This window comes from Anomaloglossus baeobatrachus, chromosome 2 (assembly GCF_048569485.1).
Source record: "Anomaloglossus baeobatrachus isolate aAnoBae1 chromosome 2, aAnoBae1.hap1, whole genome shotgun sequence".
NCBI lineage: Eukaryota > Metazoa > Chordata > Amphibia > Anura > Aromobatidae > Anomaloglossus > Anomaloglossus baeobatrachus.
This window is the reverse complement of record NC_134354.1, coordinates 249033287-249059206: the sequence shown is the minus strand read 5'-3', so window position 1 is coordinate 249059206 and position 25920 is coordinate 249033287. Positions and strand designations below refer to the sequence as shown.

Genomic DNA, 25920 nt, shown 5'->3' with positions numbered 1-25920 from the left:
CGCTCCCCCCGCACACGGCAAGTACCTGAGATATGAGGGAGGGGGGACGCCGCCCGCAGCTGACAGGGGAGCGAGGGGAAAGTGCCAACAGGTTAACCCCCAGCAGCCAAGGCGTGGGACCGCGCTGCCAGGGGCCCGTGCACTGCCATGATGAATTCGCTGGTCCCGGGTAGCAGCAATCCTGTCGCACGTCCGGATCGTTCCATATCCGGAAGTCTGGTGATGTGAGGGGCTGGGGAACCTCCATTATGACGTCCTTGTACAGATCTTTGTGTCCTTCTAAATACTCCCACTCCTCCATGGAGAAATAGAAGGTGACGTCCTGACACCTTATAGGAACCTCTCCAGTCAGATCGTTCCATATCCGGAAGTCAAGAGAGAGGGGGTAAGTCAAAGTCCTTTACTTACACCCCTCAACTGTCCCACCTCTTCCTCCAGGGAACTCCTCCTACCCACCAATCCCTCTATTCTGCCTTATAAACAAACCATTCCTGTTTCCATTAACCCCATCACTCCTTCCCTTCCCTCTAGTCATGTCGCCCCTCCACCCTATGGGTTCCATGGCTTTCTATGAAGTCCTAACAGAATCCCTTAACCCACCCGCTCACTGGGAGACCCACATGGTACCTGGTTCATTCCCAGGCTAGCCCCCTTGGCATTCCCGGGGCATACAAACGGAGGGGAGGGGAAGTTCAGTGCGTGTGGGATGGGGTGATTTGAGCTCTTGCAGGTTAGTGCCTGCATACTACATTCCCCCCTACTGTGCCTCCAACCTGCGCTGTGACAGGGACTGCACTGAGTCTGCACTTCAATTAGGCTGTGTGCGTAATTCATGCGTCCTGCGTCCCCTGCACAGTCTATGGAGACTGTGCAGAGGCCGTACGCACGTTGCATAGTAAAACGCAGCGATTCAGCTGGGGCCCGAATCCCTGTGTTCTAAGAAGTGACATGTCACTTCTTCCGTGCGCTCCACCGGCAGCTCCTGCTCTGACTATGGCAGGAGCTGCAGGCAGAGCGCACGTTCTCTGCCGGCACCATGCGCCTCAGAACGGAGCTTTTCAGCTGCGCTCTGAGGCACACTTTTCGGTGCCGTGCAGAGCGCACACAGCCCTACCCTGCTCCTTCTCAGTACTGGCGGCGGTGGCTGGGCGGCGGTGGCTGGGCGGCGGGTAGGCGGGGCCAAAGACAAAAAGCGCGAAGCGCTTTTGTCACAAACCACCGGGGGGGTCACTCAGAAATCCCCCGCGCTGGCTACCAGTACGTCACAATCGGGGGGTAACAAGTGGGGGTCACCCCTACTTTATACCTCCCGACCGACAGACAGAGCACGTGACGCGCTCTCTAGCGCCCCTCTTATAGTCAGGCCAATTATGGAATTGCCCGACAATAAGCAAGGAGGCCGCTATACTACTTATGCCGATTATTGAAGGGTCCCCGGTGAGAGTAAGGTATATATTCCCCCGACCTCCGCGGGCGGAATATATAATATCTTCCCGAATCTCACTGGCCTCCCCACAATAATCCTTGGCACAACTCGCTGCCACCAACCGATTTACGGTAACTATTAGCCGAACACACAGACGTGGGATTCAAGATCGAGATAACAGAACAGCCCAAGATTAATTATATAATTTAATCGCCTAAAGCACACTAGAAACTACAATATATACAATAGGGAATCTACAGAATATACATATGTCAGAGTACAGTTACAGATAAAGCATGGTTTACAACAGGTATACAATTACATCAGTTACCTTGTGTGTCTGGCCACAGGGGGGCGCTGTAGACCAGGTTTCCAGGAACTCCCACAGATGTTTCCTGCACGTGCCCCCAGCGAGAAGAACGCTGGAAAATGGCCGAAGTAGGGTTATCAACCTGGGCAGATCCAGGTCCCCTCCTACCTTAGTGACCTCACAGGGAAGCACTGCCACTCCCCCTGCATGGATCAGAATTATCCAGCAAAGGGGATTTTGGCTATAACTTTGCCTGGGAGCGTCGTAGGCGGACGCCAATGCTCTCATTGTGACAGTTATGAATTTAGCTACAAAACGAGGGGACTCATGACCTGTCTGCCAGTTCCCCATTGGCTGATATCACGCCTGGGGCATTTCCCAATGTCCTGCTCCCATAAAAAGGGGGTGCCGGCATCGTCCACATGCGGAGACACCATTTTTATGGTTGCCATATTTATCGGAAATATGGCTTGCGAGATATGAACCATTTTTTACTGGAGTCGTTCTGTCTGGCTATTTCCATAGCCTTGCTAATGAGCTAGCAGCTCCTACTACAGGGTGACGGCAGGGAGTCATCCTGTGTCCATTGTCCTAAAGCCACCTAATTTCCATATCACAGGACATGGCCATGGATTTGTTGCTAAACCAGTTGTGTGAAGGGAAGGGGGTAGTGACACCAGGAGAGGGCTTCCTGACATGACTTGAATGTCATGATTTATCGTCATATCTCCGGATTTACCTCACACCTCCCCCCTTTTGAGGGCGCTAGGGGGCAGCACACTCCGGTGTTCCCCCGTGCGCCCGTCCGCGACCTCTCCTTGTCGGGACAGCCCGTCTGCGTTACCGTGGTCACGGCCCCTTTTGTGGCGAATGGTGAAGTTGTATTGCTGGAGCGCAAGGCTCCATCGCAACAGTCGCCCATTCGTCCCAGAGACGGTGTGCAACCAGCTGAGGGGATTGTGGTCCGTCTCCACGATGAAGTGGCGCCCGTATAGATAGGGTTGCAGACGCTGCAGGGCCCACACTATGGCCAGGCACTCCTTCTCCATTGTAGAATAGGCCACTTCCCTTGGTAACAGCTTCCTGCTCAGGTACAAGACTGGGTGCTCTTGGCTCGCAGAGTCCACCTGGCTGAGCACCGCACCGAGGCCGAAGTCACTGGCGTCGGTCTGTACTACAAACGGCTGCGTGAAGTCGGCTGCCTGTAGCACGGGCGGGCTGGACAGGGCGTCCTTTAGGGCCCGGAAGGCTGTCTCGCAGTCCACTGTCCAATCGACTGCAGAGGGCAGCTTCTTCTTGGTGAGGTCCGTCAAGGGCTTTGCCAGGCTACTATAGCATGGAACAAACCTCCTATAGTACCCAGCGGTCCCCAAGAAGGACATCACCTGCTTCTTGGTCCTGGGGGTGGGCCAGGATGCGATGGCCTCCACTTTCTCAGGCTCGGGCTTCAGCGTTCCCCCACCTACCCGGTGACCGAGGTACTGGACCTCGCTCATGGCCAGCTGACACTTTCCCGGCTTGATGGTCAAACCTGCCCGGTGGATCCGCCTGAGCACCTGTGCTAGATGCTCTAGGTGGTCCTCCCAGGTGGGACTGAAGACGGCAATGTCATCCAGGTACGCGGCCGCGTACCCTTCAAGTCCCTTGAGCAGGGTGTTGACCATCCGCTGGAAAGTGGCAGGGGCATTCCTCATCCCGAATGGCATCACCGTGGACTCGTACAGTCCAAATGGGGTAATAAAGGCAGAGCGTTCCCTGGCCTTGCGAGTCAGGGGGATCTGCCAATATCCCCGGCTCAGGTCCATGATGGTCAGGTACTGAGCCCCGGCCAACTGATCGAGCAGGTCATCGATGCGTAGCATTGGGTACGCATCGGCGACCGTGACCGCATTGAGCCCCCTGTAGTCCACGCAGAACCGAGTGGTTCGGTCCTTCTTAGGGACGAGGACTACAGGCGAGGCCCAAGCGCTGTTGGATGCCTGGATCACCCCCAGGTTCAGCATCTCGTCAATCTCCTGGCGCATGTGTTGCTGCACCTCCAGGGAGACCCGATATGCTGAACGCCGGATCGGGGGATGATCCCCAGTGTCCACGTGATGGACAGCCAAGTCAGTCCTTCCGGGCTGGTTGGTAAACAACCCCCGGAAGGGGTGTAGGGTGGCCCACAGCTGGGACCGTTGGTCCTCCAAGAGCTGGTGGCCAACCCCCACATCCTCAATGGATCCGCCTGCCCTAACCTGGGCTAGCATATCCAAGAGGGTTTCCGCTTCTCCCTCCTCGGGCAGGTTGCACACAGGGAGTGCACATGCCTCCCGCTCATGATGTGCCTTCATCATGTTCACATGGAAGGGCTTCCGCCTTCCACGGGCAGGGTCCAGGGTGACCAGGTACGTCACAGGGTTGAGCTGCTGGTACACGAGGTATGGGCCTTCCCAGGCTGCCTGAAGCTTGTCCTGTGGTACGGGGACCAGTACCCACACCTCTTGACCCACTTGGTAGGTCCTCTCACAAGCGTTCTGGTCGTACCAACGCTTCTGATCGGCCTGGGCTTGAGCCATATTGTCGTGTACCAGTTGCGTCAAGGCCTGCATTTTGTCCCGGAAGCGCATGACATACTCGATAACCGACACTCCAGGGGTGGCCAAATCCCCTTCCCAAGCCTCTTTCACCAGAGCCAGGGGGCCCCGCACACGTCGCCCGTACAGGAGCTCAAACGGTGAGAATCCTGTTGAGGCCTGTGGAACCTCCCGGTAAGCAAATAACAGGTGTGGGAGATACCGCTCCCAGTCACGCCCATGGGAGTCGACCAACATCTTAAGCATCTGCTTTAAGGTGCCATTGAACCGCTCGCACAGGCCATTAGTCTGTGGATGGTACGGGCTGGCCACCAGATGTCGCACCTGGACTTGCTTACAGAGGGTCTCCATCAGCTGGGACATGAATTGGGTCCCCCGGTCGGTGAGCATTTCCTGGGGAAAACCCACTCGGGAGAAAATCTCCAGCAATGCGGTGGCCACCTTGTCAGCCCGAATGGACGACAAGGCCACTGCTTCTGGGTACCGGGTGGCATAGTCCACTACCGTCAGTATGAAGCGTTTCCCGGAGCTGCTGGGGATGGCCAGCGGGCCGACCAGATCCACAGCCACCCTCCTGAAAGGCTCATCGATGATTGGCAGAGATACCAGTGGGGCTTTGGGGCGTGGCCCCGCCTTCCCCACTCTCTGACAGGTTTCACACGAACGGCAGTAGGCAGCCACATCGGCCCCCATTTTTGGCCAGTAGAAATGCTGGTTTAACCTGGCCTTGGTCTTAGCGATCCCTAGGTGTCCGGCCATCGGAATCTCATGTGCGATCCGCAACAACTCCGTCCGGAACGGATAGGGTACCACCAACTGTCGGTCCCTGGGCCACGCCTCCGGTGAACCCTGCTGGACCGTGGCCCGGTACAGCCGTCCTTGGTCCCAGACCACTCGCTCCGGGTCCGAGTCCGAGGGAGGCTGTGCCGCCTGCTCCTTTAGAGCTTTCAGGCTGTCGTCAGCTTCTAACGCTGCCTGAAACCCCTGACCAGATGTGGCCAGAATCGACGAGACTGTCACATCTTCGGTCAGTACCCCGGGACCTGTGTCCTGGCCTCCACCTGACTCGGCTGCCACTTGGTCAGAAGGGGAAGAGCTATCGGACCTCCGGGAGGCCCCTTGGCTTCCAGCACTCCCACTGCGGGTGACAGCGGCCACAGCCGCTGCGACCGTGGGTCGTGCCTGCTCCTCCTCCGTTCCTGACCAAGTCGCCGGTTCAGGCAGACCTACCTGGCTTCCTGACACCCCGGTTGTGGGGGAACCATGCACCGAGATCTTACCTGGGAGCACTTCCGCTCCTGGACCGGCCCCAATCTCACCTGCCTGTTCCCCCCCTGCAGCAACAGAACCCCGCTGTGAAATCTCTGGGGACCCCACATTTGCTGTGGTAGCCCCCACCCCACACACTGGTCCTCCCCCTGCAGCACCCTGCTCTCTGCTTATCCCTGCAGAGGGCAGCAGATCCCAGCTCACAGGCTGGTTACTTGTAGAGGCATTGTCACACCTTTCTCTGACCCCCTCCCCTGTCACAGCTGCAGCTGTGTGTGTGTCTATGGTGTCTGTGCAAGCAGAAATATCAGAGTTCACTCCCTCCTCCCTTACATCATTCATAGATAACACATTAACATTGTCAGGAGTCATGTCAGCACTGGCTGAAGGTTCAGCCTTTGGGGCGGGGCCAAACTGGGAGGTTATTTGCCCCAAATCTGTCCCAAGTAGCACGTTTGCAGGGATCCGATCAGTTACCCCCACCTCCCTCACCCCTCGCCCTGCGCCCCAGTCCACATAAATGTCAGCAACAGGCAGCGCCGGGTCAATGCCTCCAATCCCGGAGACAGCGAGGGTTTTTCCAGGGATCAAGTCTTGGGGGGACACCATCTCAGGCAGCACCAGAGTCACCTCCGAGGCGCTGTCTCGCAGTCCTATGGTCACAGACTGGCCGACGGTGACAGGTTGGAAGCTGTCCAGGGACCTACCACCACCCCCACCCACACAATACACCTTGGGCGGCCCTTGGGACGGGGACGGAGCCGGGGCCTTGGGACGCTGAGGGCACATGGCCTTGAAGTGTCCAGGTAGGTTGCACTGGTGGCACCGTCTTGGTTCTGCCACGGGCCTGGAGAGGGGAGTTGAGGGGGACACCCCCTGCAGTCTAGGGGCAGGTGGGGCAGTCGCAGAGTTCATCTTACCCCCTCTCCAGGTGCTGCTGGTGGCTGCTCTCCTGGCTTCAGGAGCCCGATTGTTGGTGTAGTCATCTGCCAGGGCAGCTGTAGCCGTGGACCCCTTTGGCTTCTGGTCTCGGATGAACTGGTGGAGATCCTCAGGGCAGTTCCACAAGAGTTGCTCCGTGATGAACAAGTCCAGGATCTCCGGTCCGGTGGAAAGCTGCAGGCCTTGGGTCCAGTGGTCGGCAGCTCGGGCAAGTGCCCGCCGGTGGTCAGCCCAGGAGTCCTTTGGTCCCTTCTGTAGGCTCCGGAACTTCTTGCGGTAGGACTCTGGAGTGAGGTTGTACTGTTGGATCAGGGCCCGCTTGATGGTGTCGTAGCCCTGATCTGCCTCAGCAGGCAAGTCCCCAAGGACATCCAGGGCCTTACCCCTTAAACGGGGGGTCAGGTATTTGGCCCACTGGTCCTTGTCCAGATGGTACTGCAAGCAAGTCCGTTCAAAAGCAGTCAAGAAAGAGTCCAAGTCTCCATCCTTCTCCAGCACTGGGAAGTCCTCAACACGGACCTTTGGAAGTTTGGTGTCTCGAAGGTCACGTGTGGCTGATGAGGGCCGGAGCTGAGCTAGCTGCAGCTGGTAGTTACGCTCTGCCTGGCGCTCTTCACGCGCTGCTTGCCGCTCACGCTCGGCCATGAGTTCCTTGTAGCCCTCCCGGTCTCCAGCCTGGCGTAGGGCCATAGCCATTTGAAGAAGGCTATCCGAGCCTCCCAGGCTCGGTGGAATGGCACGTGGTGATCTGCGGCCCGCTGCGGAGCCTGGTGATTCACTGTCCATGGCAGAGCGGAGGGCTGGCATCTGGCTCGTTGAGGACCCTTGGGCGAGCTGCTCCTCATCTTGTCCAGCAGTGCCCGGTTGTGCAATGTCCTCTGCAGAGCTGTTTTCTGGCGTCGAGCTCCTGGAGGACTCGTGGACAACCTCCTCATCGTCTCTGGCCTGAGCATCGGCCATTCCTTTGGCTTTGCTCCTGGTGCTCTCAGCCATTCTTGCAGACTTTTGGTCACTGACACAGAACTGACACCTGATGCCTCCACACACCTTACAGTATCTGCACTCTGACACTCTAGTGTTGAGCTAGTCTGAAGACCCCAGCAGCCACAGCTGCTGCAGGCAGTCTTTAGTGTCTGGGAGTATGGGTCTCACACTCACACACACTATTATCTCGATCCCACCGCTGCCACCAATATGTCACAAACCACCGGGGGGGTCACTCAGAAATCCCCCGCGCTGGCTACCAGTACGTCACAATCGGGGGGTAACAAGTGGGGGTCACCCCTACTTTATACCTCCCGACCGACAGACAGAGCACGTGACGCGCTCTCTAGCGCCCCTCTTATAGTCAGGCCAATTATGGAATTGCCCGACAATAAGCAAGGAGGCCGCTATACTACTTATGCCGATTATTGAAGGGTCCCCGGTGAGAGTAAGGTATATATTCCCCCGACCTCCGCGGGCGGAATATATAATATCTTCCCGAATCTCACTGGCCTCCCCACAATAATCCTTGGCACAACTCGCTGCCACCAACCGATTTACGGTAACTATTAGCCGAACACACAGACGTGGGATTCAAGATCGAGATAACAGAACAGCCCAAGATTAATTATATAATTTAATCGCCTAAAGCACACTAGAAACTACAATATATACAATAGGGAATCTACAGAATATACATATGTCAGAGTACAGTTACAGATAAAGCATGGTTTACAACAGGTATACAATTACATCAGTTACCTTGTGTGTCTGGCCACAGGGGGGCGCTGTAGACCAGGTTTCCAGGAACTCCCACAGATGTTTCCTGCACGTGCCCCCAGCGAGAAGAACGCTGGAAAATGGCCGAAGTAGGGTTATCAACCTGGGCAGATCCAGGTCCCCTCCTACCTTAGTGACCTCACAGGGAAGCACTGCCACTCCCCCTGCATGGATCAGAATTATCCAGCAAAGGGGATTTTGGCTATAACTTTGCCTGGGAGCGTCGTAGGCGGACGCCAATGCTCTCATTGTGACAGTTATGAATTTAGCTACAAAACGAGGGGACTCATGACCTGTCTGCCAGTTCCCCATTGGCTGATATCACGCCTGGGGCATTTCCCAATGTCCTGCTCCCATAAAAAGGGGGTGCCGGCATCGTCCACATGCGGAGACACCATTTTTATGGTTGCCATATTTATCGGAAATATGGCTTGCGAGATATGAACCATTTTTTACTGGAGTCGTTCTGTCTGGCTATTTCCATAGCCTTGCTAATGAGCTAGCAGCTCCTACTACAGGGTGACGGCAGGGAGTCATCCTGTGTCCATTGTCCTAAAGCCACCTAATTTCCATATCACAGGACATGGCCATGGATTTGTTGCTAAACCAGTTGTGTGAAGGGAAGGGGGTAGTGACACCAGGAGAGGGCTTCCTGACATGACTTGAATGTCATGATTTATCGTCATATCTCCGGATTTACCTCACAGCTTTTTTTTTTTTTTTTTTTTTTTTAAAAACTTAATGGCGGCTCAAGCTGACCGGCGGGCAGGTAGTTTCCTCAGAAACGCCGCTCGCCGGCGCCCATAGCTTGAGCCTCAGCATGGAGGGAGCCGCTCACAGCTAAAAGCGCCGTGAGCAGGACGCTTTCCTCCATGCTGATTTTTGGGGAGGCTGGAGGGAGGGAGGGGGTTAAGGGTGTTTAAAAAATGACGAGCACAAGCGGACCAGCAGGCGGGTCGTTCCCATAGAACGCTGCGCTCACCGGCACACACTGCTTGTGCCTCAGCAGAGAGGGAGCCGCTCACAGCTAACAGCGCTGTGAGCTGAAACGCTTACCTCCCTGCTGATAGCTCTCATTCCGCCTCCAGGAGCGGGTCCCTGTGTCCGGCTGTCCAAACAGGTCCGGGTCCTGCAGCCGAGAGGCTGGAAGCTGGGCAGCACAGTGATATGTATCCAGGAGGCGGGGCTTAGGCCAGTCACACCACAGGAGGCGGGGGCGGCAGGTCAGTGTCTTTCCAGGGGGGAGAACTCTATTTTAACATGCAGAGGGGCCAGCAGTCAGGGGGCAGCATCTCAAGTTTCTGGCTGCAGTGCCCCTCATTCTGCCGGCATCTTTGAATGCGTATGGACGCCTCAGGCTTTACCTAACCGTATTCCCTGAAATTGTTTGTTTGCAGTAACTTAGGGAAGTGACTTCACGCTATGTGTAATAGAAACATTTTTACCTGAATACAGACAGCGGACACACCCTGGGAGGTGCAGCCATAGGAGACTCCACACTGAGCAGTACAGGAAACCTCAGTCAGATCATCAGATCTTTTCTACCTTCAGGGCACATTATTTGTGTCTCTAGGGTGGTGTCTGTACTTCTTCTCAAATGTAACATTAACTATTTTCTTCCCACAAGTCCTACTCCAACTCCTCATCGAAATTATGCCTTTATTGTTCACTATTTTATTCCTTAGCACTATTAGTATATCTTATGTGGCAAGCTAACTTCACAGTTTGTGAATATGGAGGATAGGGTTTGGTCATCTTCATTGACTGTCTGAAGTATTGTAAATGAATTAGATGTAAAAGAGCCTTTTACACAAGGGCAGATTCATGAAACCGTCTAAAGGGTGCTTTACACGCTGTAATATCGCTAGCGATTGCTTGCGATGTCGTGCGCGATAGCACCCGCCCCCATCGCTCGTGCGACATTTGGTGATCGCTGCCGTAGCGAACATTATCACTACGGCAGCGTCACATGCACATACCTGTGCAGCGACGTCGCTTTGACTGCCGAACAATCCCTCCTTCAAGGGGGAGGTGCGTTCGGCGTCACAGCGACGTTACCGCGACGTCACTAAGCGGCTGCCTAATAGAAGCCAAGGGGCGGAGATGAGCGGGACGTAACATCCTGCCCACCTCCTTCCTTCCGCATTGTCGGTGGACGCAGGTAAGTAGATGTTTGTCGTTCCTGCGGTGTCACACATAGCGATGTGTGATGCCGCAGGAACGATGAACAACATCGTACCGGTGGCAGCAGCGATATTAAGGAAAGGAGCGACGTGTCAACGATCACCGTTTTTGGACGATTTTGCAATCGTTGATCATCGCTCCTTGGTGTCACACGCTGCGATGTCGCTACTGGCGCCAGATGTGCGTCACTAATGACGTGACCCCGACGATATATCGGTAGCGATGTCGCAGCGTGTAAAGCACCCTTAAGCGTATAGGCATGAGATGGGTCCGATTCATCAAAGCTTTCACACCAGAATTCTGGTCACGATAAAAGTCACTATATCTGGACGTAACTCAGAGTTGCGCCTAAATTTGGCAACTTTTGGTGTTTTTCACCCCAGTTTCTGTCAGCTATGACAAAATAGCAATAGAAGTAGGTGGAAGAAAGGGGTTAGTCAGCACTGCCAGAAGATCACTGAAGATCAATGAAAATTAAATGTATTTGATTTCATTGATCTATGCATTTCAGAGTCATGCGACTCCTTCTTCAGGAACAAAATCATTAATGTACATGTACATGGGTTGTGGAGTAGCCGCTTATACCACGTGTTTATACCGTAGCAGTTGTGTCTTTTACACAGTCGCATCAGGTTAGTGCACCTAAGTAATTTTTTGCCGATACCATCTGATAAGACACCATTTGCACCCCCCTCCTTTCTTTCTTTTCAGTTTTTATAAAGCTATGACAAAATAGAATAACTTGCTGATAACGTGGGTCCAACTACTGGAACTCCTAGTGATCTCAAGATTTTGGCTTTGGAACCCCAAGAACAAGATTATGAATCCCTATTCTGTACGGAGTGGAGGTACGCATGCTCAGCCTTCTCTCCATTCATTGTCCTTGTGACTGTTGAGCACTGTACTCTGCAGTCCCTTAGACAATGAGTGGAGTTAAGTCTGCGCGTTCATACATCCTCTCCATTCAGAATGGAGCTGCGGAGCCTCGTTCTCAGGATTGATCTTGTTTAACATGGACAACATTCTCAGTTCTTGGTAAACCTAAAAAGCGGTTACGTCAATACCCATTCAGCCAACAGTTATTGCTCCTTACTTTTTCAACTTCACGTCCAAAACTTCTCTTCTTCAGCATCATTTGTCAGGGTAGACTCAGGAGGCCTGCATGAGTGCATGGTCAATCAGACCAAAATTGGTAGGTCTAGATTTCTTTAATTTAATGAGTTTTTAGAATACGGTTGGATTTGCCATTTCCATTGTCTGTTCAGACCATTCAATCCTTGTGCGAACATTGCCTCTGTAATCGTATGTATGAATGTATGATCACTATAGATAAAGGTAAAACAACTGTGTAGGTAAGCCAAGAAGAATGCAATGAAGTACCAGCAGACTTATATTTGTGCTGAGGTAATTTTTTAATATGGCTTAATTTAATAAATGTCTTTTTACCTCCTGGGTAACATGACCTGGATATATTAACAAATCCTGGAAGACCAGATAAGCAGGTTACAAATCCTCATGTAAACTTTACCAGCCCAATCCTGCCCTGACATTACTTGGCACATCATATTACTTCATATAAATACGGTAAAGTGGCACACTAGTTGTTAAAGAGCTTTTCCTGTTTCCAAAACCACCTTTCCCCCGACTGTAGTTTGCTTTTCAAGCAAACAAATTGTGCTCTCCTTCCCTTCCCCAGGTCCAACAATGCGACTCCACTGCTGCTTCTGGTGTCTGTTATTGTTTGCAGTGCTGACATCACGTAGACAGCACTGCAACCAATTATCAACTCTCCCCATGTTGGCGGCATGAGCCAGAGCTTTCTCATTGGCTGCAGTGCTTCCGATGTGATGCGAGTGCTGGAGACAATAGCAGATGCCACAAGCAGTGTCAGAGGCACAGTGTTAGACCAGAGGAGGGTGAGTAAAGAGCTGATTGTTTTCATTTAACATACTTAACCAGGGTTTTGCCACAATCAAAAATCCCCTTTCATTTTATTTTTTAATTAGTCTCATCATGCGTTAGTAAAGATTACAGTGGTTTGTTGGGAGGTAGAATTTTTGTCGGAAATATAGCCTATTCCTCAAATCCAGTTTGGGAGTAGTAGTAGTATTTAGCCACGCCATTTCCCACCCATGCCCCGCCCATAGTTTTGCTAACTATGGCTGGAATCACATTTATGCGTGTAAAATCGGTCTGACTTGCCTGAAAAAAACTCGGCCGATTTTAGTTCACGTGAGGTCAGTGTGCAATGCAAGTGCGATGCTTTTTTTTAATTATTTAATGACTAGCAGAGCGTGTGTAATGCGGGCTTGATGCGTATGGGATGCCTTTTTTCTATGTCATCTGCCATTCAGCAGAGCTGAATAGTCGCTGATAGCAGACACAGATAGAACCGCACGATCAGAATGAAGTCGGATGTACTTCACCCGACTTCATTGTCATCCTGCGGCTCTGTCTGTGTGTCGCGTCCTGATTAGCGGTCACCCATGAAGGACTCACCGGTGACCAATAATCCCCTGAGTGACTGAAGTGCGCAGCGCGATTAGAGCTGCCGTCACTCAGGCTACCCGCGGCTATCTGGATCCTCCACCCGAGACTGCAACTCACCTGTGACTTCATCGCTTTCACTCTGGCGACTTGCTGTCACTGTTGGAGGATCCAGCAGTGGCCGCGAGTAACCTGAGTGACATCATCGCTGATCGCGCTAATCACCTCAGTTGCTGCGTGGAGCTGTCAGGAGCGGCGGTGTTCTTCTGCAGCTCCAGTCACCTTCATGTAGCAGAGCTGGAAGCGACGCGGGATCTCCGTGGATTACGCCGGAGCTGGAGGGGTTTTTGGGGCTTAATAAAGTGGTGAACAAGGGTATTTGTTCGTGTTTATTATTGCAAATAAAGGTTTTTTTCACTGTGTGTGTTTATTAACTTTAAATTACCGGTTAATCTTTGGGCGTGTCTCATAGACGCCTGCAATGATTAATCTAGGACTTAGTGGCAGTTATAGGCTGCTGCCATTAACTCCTTATTACCCCGTTTGCCAATGCACCAGGGCAAAACGGGAAGAGCCGGGTACAGTCCCAGAACTGTCGCATCTAATGGATGCGGCAATTCTGGACGGCTGCTGGCTGTTATTGTTAGGCTGGGGGGCTCCCCATAACGTGGGGCTCCCCATCCTGAGAATACCAGCCTTCAGCCGTGTGGCTTTACCCTGGCTGGTATTAAAATTTGGGGGGGGGCTGCACGCCATTTTTTTAATTATTTATGTATTTATTTTACTGCATGATAGAGACCCGCCCACCGGCAGCTGCGATTGGTTGCAGTGAGACAGCTGTCACTCATCTTGGGGGCGTGTCTGACTGCAACCAATCATAGGCGCCGGTGGGCGGGTAAAGCAGGAAATACGAGATTGAATAATGAGCGGACGGCTTTTTCAAAAGTGGAGAAGCCGCCGAAGCAGTGTGAACGCCGTGCAGCGCCGCGCTGATGATCGGGGATCGGTGAGTATGAGAGAGGGGGGGAAGGAATAGACCGACATGGACAGAGAGAGAGAGACCGACTAACAGACCGACCGACAGAGAGAGAGAACAGAGACCGAGAGGGAGAGACCGACTGACAGAGATAGAGATTGACCGACATTATGAGACCTCACTCATTTCCAGTGCTTTGTGACACATTCGATAAATGTATTTAGAAAAACGGATGTCACTAGGATGGTGTGAGTGCCAGTCCGTGTGACATCCTTTTTTTTCACGCTCCCGTAGAGTTGCATTGGAGAGACTCGCATGAGAAACTCTTCAAATAGCAGCTTGCTACGATTTTTTTCTCAGTCCGATTTGGAGTAAGAAAAAAATCGCACATGAGAGCTGATTCATTGAATAACATGTGTCCGAGTGCAATGCGAGGTTTTCTCGCATTGCACTACTGCGAGAAACTCGCAAGTGAGAAGCCGGCCTATTAAGGTGTTTTGCACCAGAAAAGTGGTAACAACACTGCAATGAATCTAGGCCAAAGTTTGTAGAGAACATTTTGTTCAAGCATGGCAAACAGCCTCTACAAAACCATACTTGAAAAACATTTTTTTTCCTGTTATATGTAATTTTTGCTTTTTTTTTGAGTAATCTTTTTATTGTAGACTAGCATCACCAATATGAGACCAAAAATAGAAAATAAAATGTTATAAAATGGCATACGGAATATTCTCAGCATAATGAAAAGACCAAACTGATAGTGCATCTGTTCCGACAATTTGGAGATATAGCGTAAAAAAAATCTAATGATTTTACAGTTACTTCCACTGAAGACTTTTGTTTTCTTCACTTAGTGGGCTGCTATATTATGGATGGAAATTTCACACCAACTGCCTATCTTAGCAGTTTTGATTCATCGGTATATGCTGAAGAACGTAGAGTACATTCCAGCTCTTGTCCTATAATCTGCAGTTAGCGCCTAAGTGCTATAGGTTGGTTCACACCTGGGGGTGAGTGATAGACCCATGATGAATATTTGTCAAAGTGCCAGGAAGACTTGCACGATACCGAGGTACAGTCTTCTATACAGTATCCTGTACATAAAAGTCTACCTGTGCTGTGTGGAGTTGGAGCAGGCATGCCGTGTCTAGGATGTGGTATGTGATGAGTAACCGTGTTTGGGTGTGTGCGTCTGATGAGGATACTGACACACTCCCTTATCACATAGACTGCGGAGGCTTCTAGGTGAGCCCTGATTTAAAAAGCCAGCTCAAGGAAGGAAAAGTGCACTTGGGATTTGGGGTGGAGAAAGCAACGAGCTCCCAGAGAGGATATTAGACAAAAGTGAAAGTCCAGGTGAGTCTCACAATTGTGCTGCGAGCTATGAATAATACCTGTGCTTCTGTCTACAGGGAACATTAAGCACATTATAGGGAGTTACCTAGATGGCTAGTAATACAAAAATCAATGGATATATAGTATATTTCTTGTCTGTTGGGAGGGTTCCTAACACTAAAGAGCTCAGAGATTGACATACAGAACACTAGGTGATCACCGGTTCATTTTAATTCCCAATCAACAATACTCCACCTCTGTATTCAACATTGTAAGAATGGGTAACAGCATCATGTCAGGGTCAGACTCAGGGTCTTCTGCCATTATAAGGTATGACTTTTCGGCATCTTAAAAAGTGTGAATGACCTGGGACTGTCCTAACGACACTCAAGATCGTCATAGGCATTTGTTGGCAGGACCAAATAATTTTATCATGGGGTCTGCTAAATGTAAAAAATGCCTGGACCTGCAAACAAATATCTAATGATCTTTGGTTCTCTTGGTAGACCATTGTTGCCAAGTTATTGCTTGACACGTCATAATCTCTCTCAAAAGGACACCGGAAAGATCCATAGAATAATTTAGTCCTCCGGACAACTTGCCGATACTAGATATTGCCAATTTTGCATTTTTTAGACGAATTACCAGATCAAATTATAGTGTTTGCTATACCTCTGACAAACTTGATTACTCCATGTTAGAGCTCCTGACATCGGTGATCAGGTTAGAGTGGTCATAACTGACGTGCTATAAGTTACTTCTTCTGTCTCCGTGGGTTTTCCAACTCTCGAGACACTTCTTTTTTTTTGTTTACTTAAACACATGGATTTGGGGCTAAAAAGAACTGTCTTTGGACTTTTTGATTTTACATGCTCATTGTTTCCCTTCATATTCTACTTTTATGTGGTCTGTGGTCATAAATCAGCTAAAAGAAGCTCATAAAGAGACGTAAAACTGTTAAATCTTCCCCATCATATTGTTGTTCACCAGAGTTAGCAATGGAAAGAGCAACACAGAGTTATAGAAGATAAGCAGTGCAACATTGTTACAAAATCCCAATTGTAAGAATGATTTTTAGCCCAAATTACATACATTTAAGTAAAAAAAAAGGTTGTCCCAAAAGGTGGACAATCCCTTTAAAGATAAGGTAAGTAGACTGATACATGGTAATATCTATCACTTATATGTTACTGGCCTTGTTCCTCTGGGATACCACAAATTGCTCATACTCCATAGAGCCTTTCTGTAAAAGCTATTCTGAATTAGATTCTAATTAGATAGGGCTTTTTTAAAACCAGATGGTTCTCAGCAGTAAGGAGCAGAACAGAGAATCTTATGGCGCTCTTCTGAATTTCATTCACAGGTGTTCAGATCTGAGGAACAAAGGATGTGGTTATACATCTTACTTCTAGGTAAGGCTTTGTACTATGTCCCTTCAGGGTGGATTATTCTCCACTAATTATATGTATTGTGCTTTTTATGGAAAATATTTTCTGCATGCCTGGAATAGGAAATGTTTTGTGGATTCTTACACTTCTATTAAAGGGAATTTGTCAGCAGATTTATAGACCTCAAAGTAACATCATCACAGGTAAGTACTTCTGATGATGATTACTTCCATACCTTTATATTACAAGTCTGTGCTTCCATTTTCTTGTAATCCATTGGATAATTATTATGCAAATGAGCTCACAAATGCAGGGGCTCGGTCTGCACTTACTGCTTTTCGGCCTCTCTTTCTCTTCCCAGCACCGGCCAGTGATTAACAGGTCACTCTTCTCTGTGACCTGAATCAGCCCGACTGACATATTGCATAAGCGCTATCATTCTGGGGGCAATAACACCTTGATGACATTGCGATAGCTGAAATATCCATCTGTGCATGTCTATCCCTGGAAATGAGGGCACCTGTGAAACATTTTGGCCATAAAAGCAGGTTATACCAACTGACATCTTGTGCATATGCCGTCATTCCCATTAGCAGCACATGCACAAATAAATATTACTGCTGTCACAATATTATCAGGATGTTACTACCCCTGGAATGGATCGGCCAGGGGTACTAGGTCACAAATCACTGGAGTAGGCTGGTGCCTGAAATAAAAAGAGGCTGGAGAGCTTAAAGTGTACAATAAGCCCCTGCACTTGAGAGCTTATTTGCATAACAGATCACGAATGGATTACATGACAACGTAGAAACAGATATGAAACATGATAGTATTGGGGGTAATCATCAATACTGTTACTTAACTATGTTGACATTACTTTTTAGGTCTAAAAACCTGCTGACAGTTTGCCTTTCAATTCTGCCTTAGTCAACAGAACTGCATTCCTTGTAAAATAGTAAAATTTTAGTTGTCACAGATGTTAGGACCATCATGAGCAACATTTTTCATCATATGTTCAAGCGTAGCCTTCCTTCTCTGGAGAGCTAAGTCTAAGCTCAAGAGAAACCTGCCACTGGGAATTAGGCTTCCACTAACCTGTTATTCAGGAAAGTAACAGATTCTCCATAATGGTCTTTTACTTTTTGGCAGGTGCGGTATCTCGCAGAAAAATAACCCTAAGGGTATTCGCCCTCATTTAGTATTTTCAGCAGTAAAAACATGGTAAGGCCCTTTGCGCACATTGCGTTTTTTTCTCAAGAAAATTCTTTCTGCAGAATTTCTTGAGAAAATGTGCATGTCACTTGTTTTCCACAGGTACCTGCGGTATTTCACTCCATTCACTGTAATGTAATCGCGAAATACCGCGAGTATACCGCAGGTAGCAAATGATGTGTGGTATACCCTCGGTATAGTCGCAGTTTACCTGCGGTAATGTTCATCACTGCCTGCATTTTGCAGGGAAGTGATGTCGTTATGACAGGAAGAGGAAGTGTCGCGGGCGGAGGAGGGGACGCTGCGCTCTCCCACTGCTCGGGTCCGGCTGCCGCTGCTGCGGCCTCTGCTGCTCGGTGGCTCGAGCGATGGGCCGGATCCCGGGGACTCGAGCGGCGCTCCTCGCCCGTGAGTGAAAAGGGGATTGGTTTTGGGGATTTATTGTCCGTGACGCCACCCACGGTTGTGGTGATTGTGTGGACACCACCGCTGCTCTGTATGGGGATCCCGGGAGCGGTGACAGGGAGCAGCAGAGTTGTTAGTTCTCCCCTCCGTGGGTAGGGGTTGGTTGTCCCGGGGCCCAGTGATGAGGTGGAGGATGAGGGATGGAAGGCCAGGTGCGGGGCCTGGTGAGGTGCAGGGTCGCAGGGGCAGCGCTGTGCCGCACGGCACGGTGGTACTCACTCAGCCTGAGACGGTGACACAGTTCTCGGTAAAACACACGGCTGGAAAGACGGTTCCCACGGACGGCTGTTGTTGCTTTTCCCCGGTAGTTAACGGTGACTGTCTCTTTCCCTGCATCTTGTGTAATGTTGGTAGCGATGGGTTCCCACCGGTAATCCGCTCCCCGACTTGGATATGGGCCGGAGGAGCCCCTCTTTGCCCGCAGGCGCTGGCCCTGAGAAACTGGTGCCTTGGCGGTGGCGGTGTCTCTCTCATATGGTTGGGCGGTTGCCTTCAATCGGGACTTAGTTGTTTGGAGACCCGGAGGTCCCCTTCACTGACGGATTTGGCAAATTCGCGGCGACTCCTTTCCTTGCCGGGATCCAAAAGGCCCCTGCCAATGGTGCTTTCTTCTCCTTGTGTACCGGTCCGGTACCGCCGGGCCACCACCCGTCCACGGTCCTTACGGCACCTCTGATAGGCCACTCCTGCAGACGGTCACCGCCGTCTGCTAACCTTGCTGTCTCTGTCCGGGGCACACACCCGGACCAACTTCAGGCTGCTCTTTTGCTACTTTTCTAGCTTCACTCCCACTCCTCTCACTTGCTCCTCTACCACTCTAACTCCTCTGCACTCAAGCTCTGCCTGAGCTAAACTCTCTCTCTAACTGCCTGTGTTTTCCCTCCTCCAGGACTGTGTACTCCTTGGTGGGTGGAGACCAACTGCCTGGCTCCACCCCCTGGTGTGGACATCAGCCCCTGGGGAGGGCAACAAGGATTTCTGGTTTAGCTTAGGTGTACCTAACCGGGGTGTAGGGTATGGTGATGTCATTACCTGTGACTCCTGGCTTGCCCAGGGCATCACATTCCCCCTTAGCAAAATGCAGACCGTCCGCGGGCTGCCCGTCCAACACCGGTTTTATTTTCTGAAAAAGATAAAAAACGGTAACACATACAATCATATTAACATCATCCCACAACGGGAGGCACTTTTCTTAAACGTTGCAGACGGTAAACGGTTACGGCTTCCGCTCTCACCCACCCAAGTAACCTGGCCCTGATGCTGCCCCTAAGAAACAGGCAGCACCCCTTGACTCCAGTCCAGCACCAAGTTACCCGAGCGAGATCTGTCCTTTCCAGGGGACCCACGTCCATGGGGAGCCCCTGGAACCCCCAGAGGGTAGCCACCGGTTCAGGTGGTGGATGGGCCCCAGCCGGCTCCACTGCGGGCCCTCCCTCCAATCTGCCTCTTCGGAGGCGGTAACGGTAAGCTGCAACAACATTATTTACAAGCCACTAGTTTGTGGTTTCCCTGCAAGTTCACGGGCTTGTCCATAAGGAGTCCCTTACGCAACTTTAAACGGTCCCCACGGGGACAACGGTGCCGGCAACGACCGATGCAATCACGGTTCAATCAGATGACTTCCTCAGTTGATCACTTATCATTTTTCATTTTCAAAAACTTAAAAAAAAAAGGGAGCCAGCACAATCTGAAATTGGCATGCATCATATAAAGGTGCAAATTCACTGATTTATTCCAACTGTACTATAATAAAAAAAAAAAAAAAAAAAAAAAATTTTAGCAAATAATTGATCAATTCTTTGAGCCACCCCTGCCAACGTCACGGCAAATCTCAATAGGGGGGTCCTAACCTATATTACGTATTTCATGTGCCATGCGGCCTCCTAGATAAAGCTAAAAGCAGAACCATAATGGAGCACACATACCTGTAACCTGTATATAGCCGCTTCCATGTTGCAAAAAAGGGCAATTGTGGATAGAGGTCAGCCCAGGTCCCAGTATATGGAGCAAGTTCTACACATACCAGGACTATATCAGAACTGACCCTCCCAGTGCCAGACAGCAACCATTGATAAAGGCGGACCAGATCCAAGTATGGTGCTTAATTAGCATTGCCTGTGGAAAGGGGTGAGGCAACTGAATCTGAACAGCTACCAACAGGAGGAATACATTGCAAACCAAAATCAGGCGTGCATAGTGTGGTGATGGTCAGTCACCAGAAATTGTAGCATAACTACAGTCATAACAGTCACTGCAGTATCAGCAGCTTCTCACACTGCAGAGCTGGCAGTCGCGGGGATGACGAGCGCTGCTGTCAGGAGGTTAGATGAGATCATTACCTGCTGTGACAATCTCCTGCTCTCCTGACATCAGCGCTGTGACTGCCTTCTATGCCCGTCTCGCGGGCGGCCCGAGACTGTCACTAGCGGTGACGTCACGGGCTCCCGCGATTCTTTGCTGAGAATGCGGCGGGCATAGAAGTCAGTGACAGCTTTGACGTCAGGAGTGCAGGAGATCGTCACTGCAGGTAATGATCTCATCTAACCTCATGACAGCAGCGCTCCTCATCCCCTGCAGTGATCTGGGCTGACCTATTCATGTAAGCTCAGGTCACTGCACTGCTCTCCCAGGCAATGGGGAACATTTTGTTATTCATTGACTGGGACAGTGACTATGGTATGGATGGTCGTGGGACCCCCTTATTAGATTACGCCGGACCCGGATTTGATTGTTCTTTTCAATAAATTGGTGAAAGAGGGAATGCTTTGGGGAGTGTTTTTTCAAATAAAACTATTTTTGTTTATTTTTAATTTTTTACTGACTGGGTTAGTGATGTCGGGTATCTGATAGACGCGTGACATCACTAATCCCAGGACTTGATGCCAGTGACATTACACATCTGGCATCAACCCCATATATTACCTCATTTGCCACCGCACCAGGGCAACGGGATGAGTTGGGGCGAAGCGCCAGGATTGGCACGTCTAATTTAGTCTGGGGAGTGTCCAATAACAGTGAACCTCCCTAGTCTGAGAATACCAGACCACAGCTGTCCACTTTACCTTGGCTGGTGATCCAATTTTGGGGGGGACCCCACGTTTTTTGTTTTAAATTATTTATTTAATGTAAAATAACAGCGTGGGGTGCCCTCTGTTTTGGATTACCAGCCAAGGTGAAGCTGACAGCTGTGGTCTGCAGGCTGCAGCCGTCTGCTTTACCCTAGCTGGCTACAAAAGATAGGGGGGACCTCACGTCATTTTTTTTTAATTATTTATTTATTTATTTTTTTGGCTAAATACAAGGCTAAGCACCCTTTTGTGCCACATGAAAGTCACTAAAGGGTGCCAGCTTAGAATATGCAGGGAGGTGGGACATTATATAGGTCTTTCTCATCTTTTATCTATCTATTTGTTCATCTATCCATCTTTCCCTCTATCCATTATCTGTCTGTCTATCTATCTATTATCTATATTATTTATTGCAGTTACAACATAAAAAAACGCAGGGACCAACCTGCCAAAAAACCGCGGCAAAACCGCGGCAAAAAAGCACGAAAAACGCGGCAAAACCGCATGCGTTTTTCCCGCGGTTTTGGTGCGGTTTTTTACCGCGGATGCAGTAATCTTCAACTCCCAGAAGTTTCTCAATACATTTTCTTGAGAAAAATCACTTTTCTAGTGCGCACATAGCCTTAAAACGCTAAAAGAGTTGACATGCTGCAGACTTGAAACAATGCTTAGAAGGTTCAAATCTGCAAGGAAAAAAATGAGCAGTGGATGAGGTTTCAGAAATCCTGTTCACCTTTCTGATACTGTAAAATGATGCATTTTTTTCCACGGGAAATACGTGGCAAGAACACAATGTGTTACTTGTGTTGATTACCTGCATTTCTAGTGCTTACCAATGCAGACATGGGCTAAAAATGCTTAGCTGTGCTTACCTGGGTTCTTTCTTTACTCCATTCAAGTCTATGGAGAAAATTCAGAAATAAAACGCATGTTTACCATAAGAGAAATTAACATGTTGTGGATTTCAAAAACACACTGCAGGTCAGTTTATGTTGAATAATAATGTAACACTGACCTGGGAGGAATATTAGGACTAAATGTAATCTTTATTAGAATACAGTGATCCCTCACATATCATGGGAGTTACGTTCTAGAGACCCCCGCAATAGGTCAAAATCCGCAAAGTAGCGGAGTTATATTTATTTTATTATTAACCCGTATTTTTCGAAGTATACGACACACTTTTCCTCCCAAAAATGTGGGAGGAAAATGAGTAGTGCGTCCTATAAGCCGAATGTAGCTTACCATGGGGTGAGGGAGAATGGTGACAGGAGGCAGAGGCAATGCTGTGGGCTATGGACTGTGTGCTGCGCTGTGAACGGTGAGGCAGGGGCCATCCTGAAGATGTCGGAAGTGCGGGTTTCAAATAATGGCGCCCGGAGTCGGCGTGTGTGCAGATTGAAGCCTCTGGCCCATTGATATCCCAGCAGTGGACTTAAGGAAAATGGCACCCGAAAGTGGCGTGTGCACAGATGAGATCTCAGCTCAGCTCAATCCAAGCACGCACCGACTACGGCCTCCATTTCCTTGAAGCATGCACTGTCGACGCTGTGAGGCAGGAGCATCCAGAAACTGTCCGGGACCCCTGCCACACTTCCCGCAGCATCACCATGATCCAGCACTACCCCTGCCTCCTGTGATACCACTCCACCAAAGCTGCCGCCCCCCTCAGTAAGACAAAACCGGATTATAAGATGGACCCCGTATTTCTTTTTTACCTTTTTTTTCTCTAAATTTGAGATGTGTTTTATAATCTAGTGGATTTTATAAAACGAAAAATACGTTTTTTCTTTAAAAACTCGCAATACAGTAAAGCTGCAATAAGTGAATTACACCGTGTTTGGTGCAGGTCTATATAGCCACATATGTTATATAATGTTGCATTTCTCAAAAGGATTGAACTCAGAGGAAATTTCAATTCCTCTTATCTACTCTAATATGTTAGAGAATTGCTAAGTGCTAGATGCTAATAAGGACGATATAATATAACCTACCAACTCATGCTTCATATTTCCCTAGGGGATTTTATTACTGTGCAATTCATCTGGTCTGCTGATATGTTCACAGGACATGACCATAGTGCACATCCTATTATCCCCTGCCTAACATGTGCCTAGGTGTGTCACCCAACCTGTAATGGGTGGGCACATCAGGAGACTGTATTGGTATTAGTTTTATTGGCATCAGAATCCGTGATGATAGTTTTGGTGACCATGACGGGCGGATGGCACTTTACTGGAATTGAAATACATTGCATGTTTTGGACAACAAAGATATGTAGCATCAGAACTGCACCAAATACTTATTGTGAGAACTTAGTCTAAAGGATACTATACACACAACGATATCGCTAACGATATATCGTCGGGGTCACGGGGGTTCGTGACGCACATCCGGCGCCGTTAGCGATATCGTTGTGTGTGACTAAAAGGAGTGACGATCAATGATCACAAAAACGTCAAAATTCGTTGATCGTTGACACGTCGCTCCTTTTCATAATATTGTTGGTGTGGTGCATGCCGCTGGTTGTTCGTCGTTCCTGCGGCACCACACATCGCTGTGTGTGACACCGCAGGAACGACGAACATCATCCTACCTGCGTCCACCGGAAAGGAGGAAGGAAGGAGGTGGGCGGCATGTTCCGGACGCTCATCTCCTCCCCTCCTATTCTATTGGGCGGCTGACTTGTGACGCCGCTGTGACGTCGCTGTGACACCGAACGCACCTCCCCCTTGAAGGAAGGAATGTTCGGCAGCAACAGCGATGTCGCTGAACAGGTATGTGCGTGTGACGCTGCCGTAGCGATATTGTTCGCTACGGCAGCGATCACCACATATTGCACGAACAACGGGGGCGGGTGCTATCGGTCGCGACATCGCTAGCAATCGCTAAAGATGTTGCAGCGTGTAAAGCACCCTTAACGCTTTATTCCCAAGCATAGAAGAGCTGTTCTCTGGAGTTCCTAGTTGAGAGGATATGTAATCCCAAGCCACTTCCAATGGCATCAGATGTATACACAGTGACCAGGTGAAGCCAGGACACTTTATCTTCTCTAAGAATATACCGCCTGTGGCTTGTGATGAAATACCCCGCCTAGGAAAGTCATAAACAGAAAAAAGGAGGTCGGACAGTCAGTCTGACTTCTCCAAAGGACAAATCAGATCCCGTAACTGTATACAAGATTGGGAATACAGTCTTCAAAGTTCTTTTTCTGTATTATGTTGTACCTGGCTGAAAGCAAAAACATCATTGGGGAGTTGTTACCATCCCAGATAACAGGTTTCTGGTTTTTTGGGAACCTAAATCAAGGGGTTTTCTATATATTTGTCATTTGCCATATTATTAGAATTCCAATGACAAATGACAAAATAAGCTTAAAAAAATGATCAAATACTTATAGCCAGAGAACACAAAAGAAAATGTAGCACAATCAACTTATAAGACCATTTATAATGAATAGAAAATTCAAGGGACTATATTGCATTTATTATGGTGTCTTAAGATTCGTTATTTATCATACATTTTTATTAGATATACAGTATATTTTGAAATTATTTTGTTAATAATGTCAATTTTACATCTTATGTAGGGTTTGCATCACTTGTGAGGGCACAGCAAGACTGCTCTCGTGGAGGATGTTATCCTGCAATAGGAGATCTTCTCATTGGAAGAACGGATTTACTGAGTGCTTCTTCCACTTGTGGAATGGAAAGGCCAGAAACTTACTGCACTCCGTTTGGAGAGGTGGGTACACATACTCTGTATAATGTATAAGCTTACATTCTTTTAGACTCTTGTTTGTCCAAAATTGGGCAGCATGGTGGTTTTGCAGAGCTGGGGTTCTGGGTTCAAATCCCACCAAGGACAACATCTGCAAGGAGTTTGTATATTCTCCATGTGTTTTTGTGGGTTTCCTCTGGGTACTCCGGTTTTCTCCCACACTCTGAAGACTAAAGCCTGCTTTACACGGGACGACCGATTGTGCGATTTCACAATCGATCGTACCCGCCCCCGTCGATTTTGCGTCACGGGCAAATTGCTGCCTGTGGCGCACAAACTCGTTTAACCCCCCTCACACGTACTTACCTTCTGGATGACCTTGCTGTGGGTGACGAACATCCACTTCCTGAAGTGGGAGGGACGTTCGGCGTCATAGCGACATCACACAGCCGCCGGCCAATGGAAGCGGAGGGGGCGGAGATGAGCATCCCACCCACCTCCTTCCTTCCGCATAGCCGGCGGGTGCCGCGGGACGGAGGTAAGCTGCTGTTCATCGTTTCCGGGGTGTCACACAGAGCGGCGTGTGCTACCCCGGGAACGATGAGCAACCGGCGCCATTTTAATTAAACGAGATTATGAAACCGAGCGACAAGTACACGACTCACTATTTGTGAGCGATACTGCGTCGCTCAGAGGTGTCACACAGCCCGACGTCGCAAGCGATGCCGGATGTGCGTCACAAAAACCGTGACCCCCACGATCTAGCGCACGATAGATCGTCTCGTGTAAAGCACCCTT

General features: G+C 49.6%; 1 protein-coding gene across 1 annotated transcript in view; it reads left to right on the top strand.

The window, feature by feature from the left end:
• Nucleotides 1-15176: 15176 nt before the first annotated feature.
• Nucleotides 15177-25920, top strand: part of LAMB3 (laminin subunit beta 3) — a 128870-nt gene continuing 118126 nt past the window's right edge. The window contains exons 1-3 of the mRNA XM_075335733.1: nt 15177-15290; nt 16633-16681; nt 24992-25146. Of these exons, the coding sequence (XP_075191848.1) occupies nt 16657-16681; nt 24992-25146 (180 nt within the window). The 5' untranslated portion in view covers nt 15177-15290; nt 16633-16656. The remainder of the gene's footprint in view (nt 15291-16632; nt 16682-24991; nt 25147-25920) is intronic.